This window comes from Podarcis erhardii (genome assembly GCF_964252035.2).
Source record: "Podarcis erhardii genome assembly, chromosome: 3".
NCBI classification, from domain to species: domain Eukaryota; kingdom Metazoa; phylum Chordata; class Lepidosauria; order Squamata; family Lacertidae; genus Podarcis; species Podarcis erhardii.
The window spans coordinates 92,989,778-93,001,847 of NC_138507.1; the positions used below are offsets into that span (position 1 = coordinate 92,989,778).

General features: G+C 41.1%; 1 protein-coding gene across 12 annotated transcripts in view; it reads right to left on the reverse strand.

Annotated features, from left to right (window-relative positions):
• DNAH14 (dynein axonemal heavy chain 14) overlaps positions 1–12,070 on the reverse strand; it is a 137,439-nt gene that overhangs the window by 69,783 nt on the left and 55,586 nt on the right. For all 12 annotated transcript variants that reach the window (XR_014155488.1, XR_014155489.1, XM_081857761.1 and 9 more), the window contains 8 exons: positions 11,239–11,425; positions 9,780–9,859; positions 7,895–8,069; positions 6,892–6,981; positions 5,332–5,466; positions 3,703–3,915; positions 3,087–3,156; positions 581–798 (listed from right to left, as the gene is read on the reverse strand). Coding sequence is in view for 10 of the 12 variants with exons in the window: in XM_081857761.1 (XP_081713887.1) it covers positions 581–798; positions 3,087–3,156; positions 3,703–3,915; positions 5,332–5,466; positions 6,892–6,981; positions 7,895–8,069; positions 9,780–9,859; positions 11,239–11,425 (1,168 nt within the window). In the remaining 2 variants the exon portion in view is untranslated. The remainder of the gene's footprint in view (positions 1–580; positions 799–3,086; positions 3,157–3,702; positions 3,916–5,331; positions 5,467–6,891; positions 6,982–7,894; positions 8,070–9,779; positions 9,860–11,238; positions 11,426–12,070) is intronic.

Consider the following 12,070-nt stretch of genomic DNA (forward strand, 5'->3'; position numbering starts at 1 on the left):
TTTCAGCAATTAGCTACTCAGGGCTGCATCAGACAAAGTAGTTCCATTAGCCCAATAATTTTTGTCTGCACAATTCAACTTCCTCTCTCTGGGTGCCCCCCCTTAGATTTAAAAGAAGCATATTATACCCAATGGGAATTCCAAGTGGGGAATCTATGATCTTGAGAGAGATCAAGGCAATTATTTAACCAGGGCATTAAAAGAAATAACAGGTCTATTGTGCTATCATCCCCCTGATCAAAATGCTCAGGGAAATACTGAGATGAAGAATGAAATCAAGGAAGTATCCAAAATACATGTTGTAATAATAGGGGAATTCAACTACCCACCCATAGATTGGATACATATGTGTTACAGTCATGACAAAGAGATAAAATTTCTCTAAACCCTAAATGATGGTAGCCTAGAATAATTGGTGCACTTCTAGTCTGCAAATGGTGCCATGAGCAGCGACTACCCCTCCTGTCTCTGCTAATTGCCCTCAGGACAACTTCACTTATTTCACTTTCCATCTTTGCTGAGAATGTTAAAAGAAAGTATGAAATATCATATGAGTAAAAATGTTATTTAAGAAACCTACCACGTAAACCATAGCACATCTACTAACAGTAGCAGGGCTGGCCTGTGAGAGGCTGTCCACTTCAAAAATCATTCTGATTGCTGGTGATAAGTAGATTCTTTCACTATTAGGAAGGCATAACACTCTGGAGTCATCTAGCACAGAATTTAAATTTTCTATCCAAACTGGGTCTACTGGCCCATCCAAGATAATCCATTGCCAGTCATTAATACTTTCACCTACAAAAGAATAAACAAATAACGTCAGAATTTGCTAGTAACATTTATAAGCAACAAGAATTAAAAAATAAAGCTAAAATCTTTGAAAATGATCATGTTATTTTAGGAAAATATATCTTGAACCTATTGTCAATTTTTCTTTGTGCTGAATATCAAACTGGAGGAGAAAAAAATCTTATATACCAGTTTTTATTATTTTATCATATACTGTATTACTTTCTCTTTATTTCACCCAAATGCTTATTAACCTGATTGCCTTGGAGGACATTTTGCATATAGGATGATGTCCTCCCTCTGGATGTAACAGGCAGGGTCTTGAAGCTTTGCCTCCTTCTCCAGAGGAAGCGGTCATCCTACCCTCCAGATCTTCCCTGCCTCAGTCGGGATAGGTCGGGTCTTTTTTCATCTCCGGTGAAAAAATCTTAGCTATGTGGTTAATGAGACTGTGAGTTTGATAATGGTTAATGAGCATAGCTGTCAACTTTTCCCTTTTCTTGCGAGGAATCCTATTTGGAATAAGGGAATTTCCCTTAAAAAAGGAAAACGTTGACAGCTATGTTAATGAGACTGTGAGTGTTGCTGGTTTTTATTTATTAGTTTCCTAGTATACCTCTTTCTCTTAAAATGGGGTGTGTCCCACTAGTGTCAACGTTTTCTGTGTGCCCTGTCGTTTCCCCTGCTTAAATTTTCTTCAGGATGAGGATGTGTGAGGGAATTCAAGGAAAGCAATTGTTCCCGTGCTTCCCCCCTTTTTATTTTGGTCCCTGGAGGGGGTAGAGATAAGAGAAGGATGGGTGGCCATTGTACAGCGGTCAGCCATTTTTTCTTAGGTCCTCCGCATTCTCTGGAGGCAGCAACATCACACAAACCAGATCAAGTGAGACTGTTGCTTCTATTATACCAGACTCTCAAAGTGTCCCTATTTTCCAGGGACAGTCTCGGATTTACAGAAGCTGTCCCAGTTTCTGCTTTGACCCCAGAATGTCTTGCTTTTCCCAAGGCGTCCCCATTTTCATCGCAGAAATGTTGGATATGTTATACCCTGTGAGGTGTGTGGGTGAATGTCATTTGCTGCTGATGGCAGGTGTCATAGTACCCTTTAGAGCAACACAATGAATCCCCCCCCCAATTAAAACAAGCTGTGAGGGAAGCTAGGCCTCAGTTGTGTCTACAAGAGTCTCTTCTTTCAGTGGTTCTTGTCCAGGGATTGAGGAGAGGTTGCTGTTTGGCAGGAACACTATTTTTCTTTCTCAGTGATTCATTGGGGCGGGCAGTCCATGGGGAGCTTGTTTGATAGTTTTCTCCTCCCCTCTTTATTAGCGGTGACTCTATGTTCCCTTTCTTAATTGCACACACACTATGATAATTATTATCTTCTACTTTTTCTTTTTTCTTTTAAAGGGACGCAGGTGGCGCTGTGGGTTAAACCACAGAGCCTAGGACTTGCCAATCAGAAGGTGGGTGGTGCGAATCCCCACGACGGGGTGAGCTCCTGTTGCGCAGTCCCTGCTCCTGTCAACCTAGCAGTTTGAAAGCACGCCAGTGCAAGTAGATAAATAGGTACCGCTCCGGTGGGAAGGTAAACGGCATTTCCGTGCACTGCTCTGGTTCGCCAGAAGTGGCTTAGTCATGCTGACCACATGACCCAGAAGCTGTACGCCGGCTCCCTCGGCCAATAAAGCAAGATTAGTGCCACAACCCCAGAGTCGGTCACGACTGGACCTAATGGTCAGGGGTCCCTTTACCTTTACCTTTACCATTATTCTTATTTATTGAATTTGTATACCACCCTTCATCCAAAGATCTCAGGGCAGTTTACAGCAAAAAATACAAAACAGCTGTTTCTATAATAGCCAGCTGAAACAATTCAGGTGCAAGAGGTGCCTGCCCTGCTTCCTATCTCCCCCCAGTGAGGCAGTCTGATGGAATAGCTGCCCTCAGATGACAGCTGAGGGAGAGGAGGCCTGGTGGGGTTGGCCTATCACAGCAGAGCAGATGGAGTGATAAACTGTTGGCCGTCTAGTTTTACATGCGAGGGATTTCATACTGCATGCTAGATGCTTGTATACAATACAGTAATGAAGCAACGAGAAATAAATATTTTGAAATCAATAGACTTATGAATAATATTATGAACAAAAGATTCAAACATGGCTCAGGGCAGTTTTCAGTAGGACTGTGGAAGTAATAATTACTCAAATATCAAGATGCTGCATAATTTGGACCCATCACTGTGGAAAGAGAGAAGAACTGTCTGTCATACTTATCATTACAGTACTTATACTGACAGTGAATATTTTCTCTTGACTGCAGTGCTTCATTTTTTAGGGATGCATCAGCAAGATTCACTGTATTCAGCTAGAAAAATAGAAATGAAACTAATTACACTGCAGATCAGTTGATAAAGGAAGTTAGGCAAGTTAAATACAGGATTAGAAAGCTTTCTTCCTAGAGAATTGGGGTAGCAAGAAACTTTTTTAATTACAAAAACAAAAAGCCTTCGGTGCCATGTTTCTGGGAGGATCCATGACTACCAAAGGCAGTTTCAACCTGAGATATACATTCAGTCTCTTAAACCTCAGCCAAATCACAATTAAACATAGAAAGTTGACTCCAGAGTTTCCATGAGTTTTCAAATGTTCTCTTGGATGATGGTGGAGATTATGATAGGGGTTACAGGGGGAAAGTGCAAAAGTGTGAAGAAGTGTGCATGCACACAAAAGCTTATACCAAGAACAAACTTAGTTGGTCTCTAAGGAGCTACTGGACAATTTTATATATATATATATATATATATATATATTTCGACTGCGTCAGACCAACACGGCTACCTACCTGAAACAAAAGTTCAAGTAAAGTAATAAAACAGTGACATAATTAGAGTTACTAAAATGCTAAACTCACAGTGTACAAGTCCTGCATTTCTGATCTTGTAGTGCTTATGTCTTTCTTTTTAGGTTTTTTTGTTGAAAGTTTAGCAAACGCTCGAACTGCTGATGATAACAGACCATCTGACCACTCCATTGTATTAGGATTTGTCTGCCCAAAAAGTTCACCAAGACTAACACACTTTGGGTTTATAACAAAGGTGTCTACCTTGCCTTTCTTTGGAGAATTCTAAGGAAGGAAAAACAGACATTTCCTTACCATAAATATCCTGTTTTGGGGATGACATTCAAAAACTCTTTAGAGTTACTCCTCCCCACCAGGAGGAGACAGGGCTGGCTTGCTATTTGATTCTTCTGTTGGACTAAACTGGAATGAGCAGAAACTTCCTCCAGAATATAGATAATTATTGAACAGCCAACCAGCATAAATGGACAGTTTTTCTGACAATCACTTGTCAAAGCAACGTTAGAGGTGGGCACCACTCAATAAATTTGTTTTCTTGATTATTATGTATTACATTTCTCTCATATGGAAGTGTGACAATGTATTTTCCTTTCATTCCTGATACCTTGAACGCTCTTATGGTGAATTATGCAAAGACAGGATGTTTGCAACAGGACGTTTGTAAAATGTTTTTATTTCATTTTGCAATACAGGTGGTGACTATTTTAGGCGCGTCCAACTGATGTGCAATCTCTGACATACAGGTCCTTTTGGACCTGAAAGAGGGCAGAATGGGGGCAGGGCGGCATGTAACAGGACGGAACAGGGCACCCTTATATGTGCTCCACTGACACAAGCATGGGCTGGGAACAAAACCTTGCTTTCTCCTGCCCTAGAGGGTAGGACTAGAATCAATGGATTCAAGTTACAAGAAAGGAGATTCTGACTAGACATTAGGAAGAACTTTCTCATAGTAAGAGCTGTTTGACCATGGAATGGTCTCCCTCGGGAAGCGGTGGACTCTTCTTCCTTGGAGGTTTGTAAGCAGAGGTTGGATGGCCATCTGTCATGGATGCTTTAGTGGAGTTTCCTGCATTGCAGGAGGTTGGACTAGATGACCCTTGGGACCCCTTCCAACTCTACAATTCTATGATTCTATAAGATGGTATATTTTAATCATTGCATACAATCACTGCTTTACTGATATTATTTTACACTTTATGTTGCTTTCCATATAACAAATACTTGCATATACTGATCCTGATATTTCTTCCATCTCCCAAGATTAATTTAGGTATAATGTGCTGTTGCTCTCTTTCATATCATTATACTTAAATCTTTTATAAACTGAAATGTGCTTACTTTTTTAGCCTCAGATCATATTTAGTCACCACCTTTTGATTCAATATGCTAAAAGGAGAGCAGGGATAGATGTGAGTGCACTTCACACTTCCTGCCCAGTTTCCTGCCCAGTTTTGCATGGTGGCTGCCAACCTGACTTTACACATGATTTTGGTGCCCTCTTAAATCAGGCCAAGGGCCATGCATGCCCAACTCTAGTTTTGGGATTGTTCTCTTAGTTTGCCAATATTTCAGATCCAACATTAATGCATATTAGAAATTAGGCATAATAGCACGTGAATAACATACTAAAGAAACAGGTTCAGAAAATAAAGAAGAGACTAAAATAAAATACCTTACCTGAAACACAGCCTCAAGTTTTGAATTGCTTTCTGTATCTACCAATGGCAAGATTACCAGGGCTTTTTCTAAAATTGTTCTGATGGTAGTTTTCCCGCCGCCTGTAGGGCCTACTAGCATTATACCAACAGAAGCCTGAAAATACAGTTTTAAATATCAGCTCTGTAACATTAAGGTTCCCTAAAATGTTTAGATTATCAGACAGAGAAATATTAAAAGCTCTTACAATGTGTATATTTTTCATACTAGGAGTATCAATCTGCTTTCCTCCTCAGTACTTTTGCTGAAATATCTACATTATCTGTGGCCCTCCAGATATGTATTTTTAGTAGTAGTAGTAATATTTATAACCCACTCTTCATTTTATATTTTAAACCAAAAGCAGGAAACAACAAAATAAATTAACAATAGAACTATACAGAAAAGAATATAAAAACAGAAAAATCATAAAAACAACCACACTAATAACATAAATAAATTTATATCTCTATCATAACCATTTCCTCTCTGTCAAGATAGGAGAGGAATGAACCACAAAGCACTCACACAAACAAGACAGAAAGACCAACTATTCTGACAGAATTCTAAGAAAATTCTTAGGCACAGCTGGGATGGAGAGATGGTTCCTCTTCCTGGTGAGGAGGTAGAAGACTGACAGTGACTCTGCCTAATTCACCAGAGAGATGAAGGTAGCCGATGGGTCCTAAGCTCATGGTGAGTTAGGGACTTCCCCTGCATGTGAAGACAATCTCCACTGCATTGTGCGGATTAGGCCAGTAGTGGGTCCAATGGTCAAGAAGGCAGTCACTGCACATGATGTAGAGAGAAATGAGAGGCAGATGGGGCTCATCAACCTGGGAAGGTAGCCCATAAAGAAGAAGGAAAACTCTGATCATAAACCTCTGCTGCCTTGTGGCTATACACATTCATGAGAAAGACTTGGGGAGTAAACTCTGAGGAAAAATTCGTCCTTGCAGGACATCTTGAGAACAACAAAATGCTAACGAGTAAACAAATCTGGAGTGGAATCCCTAAGACAGTTGGATAGTGTCTTGTACACCTCCTTCCAGAAACTCCTGCAGTCAAGCTGGTGCCAAATGTATTGCTCTGCATTCCTTTAGACCACATTAGTGAGGCTGAGAGGGGGTCTTGTTGTCTGGGCAGCCTAGGATTTCCATATACACTGCCCAGAAATGCCACTTCAGTGCTGCAAGCACAGCAAAAACAATGTGGGAGGCAGCAGTTGTGAGTTACTGGTCTCTGCTGCCACAGCAGGTGCTGTGATTCTCCAGTGGGTTGGATTCACTCTCAGAGGCATACTCCGTTGTTTCTTGAGACAGACTGATGCCAACAACAATAGCCTCCATCTTCCATAATCTTTGATCCTTGGCCACGTGGGCTGAGGGTGATGGGAGCTGAAGTCCTGAAACATCTGTAGCACCACAGCTTCTCCACTCCTGGTGCAATCTAAGTTTACTTTGAAAAACTTTGTGCAGTGTAACATACTATGTACTACTGTATCATATTAAAACATGTAAAGTGATGATTTGCAGAACTTACCATAATTTGGTTGTAAAATTGTATAACTTTCTGTATCTGATTTTCCCATGTCTGCAAACATAAATGCTGTATTGCAACAGATATTGCACTCTAAAATCAAATAAGTATATAATTAGTTAGAATTACAATACTTCAAGATTGTAAATATTAGCATAATAGCTGATATTCTAACACTATAGAAAAAGTCACCATTTTTTGTTTCTATCACCAACCTCCCTTACCTCAGCACACACAATGCCCTGGAAAAATACTGTGCCTGGCACATTCATAAGTATACAGAATAGATAAAGGTAAAGGGACCCCTGATGATTAGGTCTAGTCGTGACCAACTCTGGGGTTGTGGTGCTCATCTCGCTTTATTGGCCGAGGGAGCCAGTGTACAGCTTCCAGGTCATGTGGCCAGCACGACGAAGCCACTTCTGGAGAACCAGAGCAGCGCACAGAAACGCCGTTTACCTTCCCACCGGTGCAGTACCTATTTATCTACTTGCACTTTGACGTGCTTTCGAACTGCTAGATTAGCAGGAGCTGGGACCAAGCAACGGGAGCTCACCCCATCACGGGGATTCGAACTGCTGACCTTCTGATCGGCAAGTCCTAGGCTCTGTGGTTTAACCCACAGCGCCACCAGCGTCCCGTAAACAGAATAGATACTGGACCCCTAAATAGGGACTTGGTCTGTCTCTACTTCTACTCCATCCCGGCAGCTATAGCTAAAGATAATCATGCCCCATCAACCTGATGGTAACTGAAACCATTCCAGTGAAAAAGTAGTCAACATTCCAATGTTGGTCATAATATTTTTATTTACAAAAGTATTTCTATAAATGATAGAATTGCAGAGTTAGAAGGAACCATGAGGGACACCTAGTCCAACCTCCTGCAGAGCAGGAATCTTTTGCCCATTTATAGAAGGATTTCTATAAACAGAGGCCTTCACCTGAGGCCCAATGCTTAATAATTTCCCCTTGTAAATAAAACATATGCTTGCATGTTTCATTACCTGCAGTCGTCTATGCTTTACTTTTTGAACTTTCATCCCTGGGAAAAGATCTGTCAGGATGTCCTCAAACAGTGGGACATCCTCAGCAAGAAACTTGGGTAAATTAACTTCTTTCAGGACAGTAGTTATGATGAGAGTTTCTTCTGATGTAGAAAACTTTTTCTTTTTACTATTTCTATAAAATAAATCCAATAATAGTAATCATTAGGTAAGTTATTGTACAGATTTACATGCTCTTTCACAGAATCATAGAATTGTAGCGTTGGAATGGACCCCAAGGGTCTTCTAGTCCTACTCCCTGCAATGCAGGAATCTTTTCCCCGAGGCAGGTCTTGAACCCATGGCCATGAGAATAAGAGTCTCATGCTCTACCAACTGAGCTATCCCAATGACAGATGGCCATTCAACCTCTGCTTAAAAACCTCCAAGGAAGGAGAGTCCACCATCTCCCAAGGGAGATCATTCCACTGTCAAACAGATCTGTCAGAAAGCCCTTCCTGATGTTTATTTCATTAAAAAGGGGGGCTATCACTATTGAAATTTTATCCACACATGCTGCTGCATATCTTAGGCAAATATTCTTAAATATATTTATTTGAGCTTATTGCTCTCTACCCTAAAGTTCACTACAATCAAAAACACGTTACTTAAAATAGTTCATATGTGGTTGGCTCTGGCCATCAAATATCAAATGCTCAACATTGCTTCGGTCCCACAGAGGACCTCACGGTTTTCAAACAGAAACATCTTGGAGGTCCCGGGCCACAGAGAGGTTAGGCTGCCCTCAACCAGAGCCAGGGCTTTTTCGGCTGTGGCTCCGATCTGGTAGAATGCTCTGTCACAAGAGACTAGGGCCCTGCGGGGCTTGACATCCGTCCGCAGGGCCTGCAAGGCAGCTGTTCCACCAGGCCTTTGGCAAAGGCACAGCCTGACCCCTTCCTTTGGTAATTCTTCACAGAAGTGTGAAGTTAATGATTGCCATTAATTTGATTTGAACTGATTTTATAATGAATTGATTTTAGAATGCTGTATTATTTTACTGTTGTTAGCCGCTCTGAGCCCGGCTTTGGCTGGGGAGGGCGGGATATAAATAAAATTTTATTATTAATTATTATTATCATTATTATTATTATTATTATTATTATTACTACTACTACTACTACTACTAAATGCACTCACACTAAGGATTACACTAGACAAGATGCTGAACTCCATGGCTTGATTTCCTGGGTATTTTTGAAGTTCAGAGCAATATATAGTGCCCATATGCCCTTAGCCAGAGGGAAAACAAGGGCACGTGGACTTGATTTAGCGTGCAATCCTGTACTTTAGGTCCACCAGCCGAGGGGCTATGCAGGGGTTGCCAACTCTGCACCCAGTGGTACCATGGTGCCCACTATGCCTTTCACTGGTGCTTCTGGTAAGGTTCCCCAGACTCTAAGCTTCCATTTTTTTATTCTTTTAAGTAGGTACCCAGCCCTCTTAGAAAGAAGTTTTGGGGCAAAACATAAAGTTGCCTTCACGTGTCCAAAAAAGTTGACAACCCTGGGCTATAGGAACTGGCACAATTTCTAATCCCTAATGACATTGTGCCACTAGCATGACACTTGCTGTATGCATGTCAAATTCTGCCAGCAGAGTGGGAGAAAAATAGGGAGGGAATGAGGGTGTTAGCATGAATAGGATTACAGCCTAAATCACATTTATTAGAGCATAAATCTCATTGATCTCAGTTTAATTTACTCCCGAATAAATATGGGATTCTGCTGCACAACTCTACTGAGTGTCGATATCTCCTTTTCCGAAATTCTATGCACAGGACATCACAGCCTATAGCACAATAATGTTATTGCTATGCATTAGGCAATTAAAAAATCTTACTTACTGTGTTTTTAACTCTTGCCTCTTCTGACCAGCCCTTATTAACACAGTTTTTATGGCTCTCATACCAAAATCATAATGATCCTAGAAAATATAAAATGGAGCATTCTGCAAACCAGGAGGTAACAGATTGTCAAAATTTTGTAAAGCTTAGAAATGAACTCTTTTTTCCTTTTATCTCCAGATCTGGTTTATTTTTGAAAAAAGGAAGCAAAGATGGAGGGAAAAGGGAGAGTGAAGAGGAAAATAGGGGTGCAAACGATGTTGCAAAGGAGGGAGTAGTAAGAATGGGAATAGGGTTTAAGATGAAAGCAGGGACATGAAAGGGTCCTCTTTGCGGCAGCAATACCAGGGTCCCCTGTTAAAGGGGTTTCTGAAGGGAGGCTTTGACCGTACGCCGAAAGGTCGTCATTGCTCTCCCCTGCGGCGGCGGCGTAACGGGGGCGGCAATCTCTGCTTGAACATATGTTCTCCAGAGCTGGCCCTTCCACCACACACACACTGGATAACCCTGATGCTCCCTAGGTCCCCGGCTGGGGACTGGGGAGGGAGAATGCCCAATGCCTGAGCCAAGGTCTACCCACATTTGAAATTTAATAAAGTTGTGGCCAATTTAATCCCATAGCATGTTGTCTTGAGTCGTTATTCCACATGATGGGGGGGATCGCTCGGGATCTGGGGACTCCGCCTGTCCACGCAATAGGGTTTAAGATGAAAGCAGGGACATGAAAGGGTCTGAATAATAGGGGATGGTGGCTTTATCACCTGGTGGAAGGTGAAAAAAGCTCCTAATAATTATAATGTGCGGGAGAAGGAAGATGCAGGAAGTTACCATGGAGGTGGTTTGTGTGCAAAAGGAGAGGGAGAGGCACAGACATGGGGTGAAGGTGGAAACGGGTGCAAAGCAGCACTACAGAACGTAAGAGAGAAGTGGCTTCAGAAATGGGGTTGGAAAGATGTAAAATGAGATTTTGTATGGGGTATGAAAGGGAAGCTCTAAAGGGTTAAAGAGGGGGATGAAGGGGGTTGGCAAGCAGGTGTGTGTGTGTGTGTGAGAGAGAGAGAGAGAGAGAGAGAGAGAGAGAGAGAGAATGAATTACAGGTTTAAAAAGTGCACCAGGCTGAAGGAGCCATGCTGAAAAAAATGAGGAAATTCAGAGGAGGAAACTGCCACCACAGTTTTAAAGTGGGGGGAATTGGATGAAATGGAGACAGGCCAAGACTATTGAAAGGAACACAGAAAATAATTAAAAAATAAAAATTCATAATCCCAAAATGTAAACTTAAGATACAAAACTATACAGAAAGTTCTTGTATAGGCTTATTATAGTTATTCTCTTTGTAGTGCAACGGGGGTAACATCACATGTAAAACTGTCAATGAGACTCCCACTAATAGGTCCCAAGAAAAGGTTCAAGGGTTCAAAGGCTGTCTCTCTCTCTCTGTCTGTCATTATATTATACCTGGCGTGAAAGCTGCTTGCTAGAAAGATGATAAAGGTTTACTATCTTCTCTGAGAGTGATTTTGCCGACCTGAAACCTTCTGAACACAACATTATTTCAGCAATGAGTTGATAATCTGGTACCATCATTGAGACGGGGCGAAATAATGATTTTAAGTTGTCTGGGAGTTCTACACGACCTTTGTATCTTAAAAGAAAAACAAAAGTCACCAGGTCTTTTTTTGCAATTATAAACCGATAACACTCAAAAGTATTAGTTTTAATACTTCCAACAAATAAATGTTAACAGTCTGACTTTTTAAAAGCAACTATTTAGATACAGAAAAAGCTTGTGATTTATTTTGGAAAAATGTAATCATGAAAATTCATCAGCATTTTAGGGTGAAATTCTCCTAATACAGTATACACGTTTTTGCAAAGCAATTTCCTGCTGTATAATTTCATATCTTATTATTTTCCCCAATATATGCATTTCTATGGACACTTTATCCTAGTACAGTGGAAACTTGGTTGTTGAACGCTTTGGAAGTCGAACATTTTGGCTTCCAAATGCTGACAACCCGGAAGTGAATGCTTCTGTTTTTGAACACACCTCGGAAGTCGAGCTTCTGAGGCGCGTTTCTCCATTTTTTCAATGGATTTTGCCAACCGCCCATTGCGCCTCAGTTGTCGAACGTTTTGGAAGTCAAACAGTCTTCCAGAACGGATTACGTTTGACAGCCAAGGGTCCACTGTATATGAAGTTTATTATCAATTACCATACTTGGCTGGAGAACAGCATTGCAAAAACCAGAGATACTTGAATTTCAAATGGTGGCTGTGTTTCAGTTTG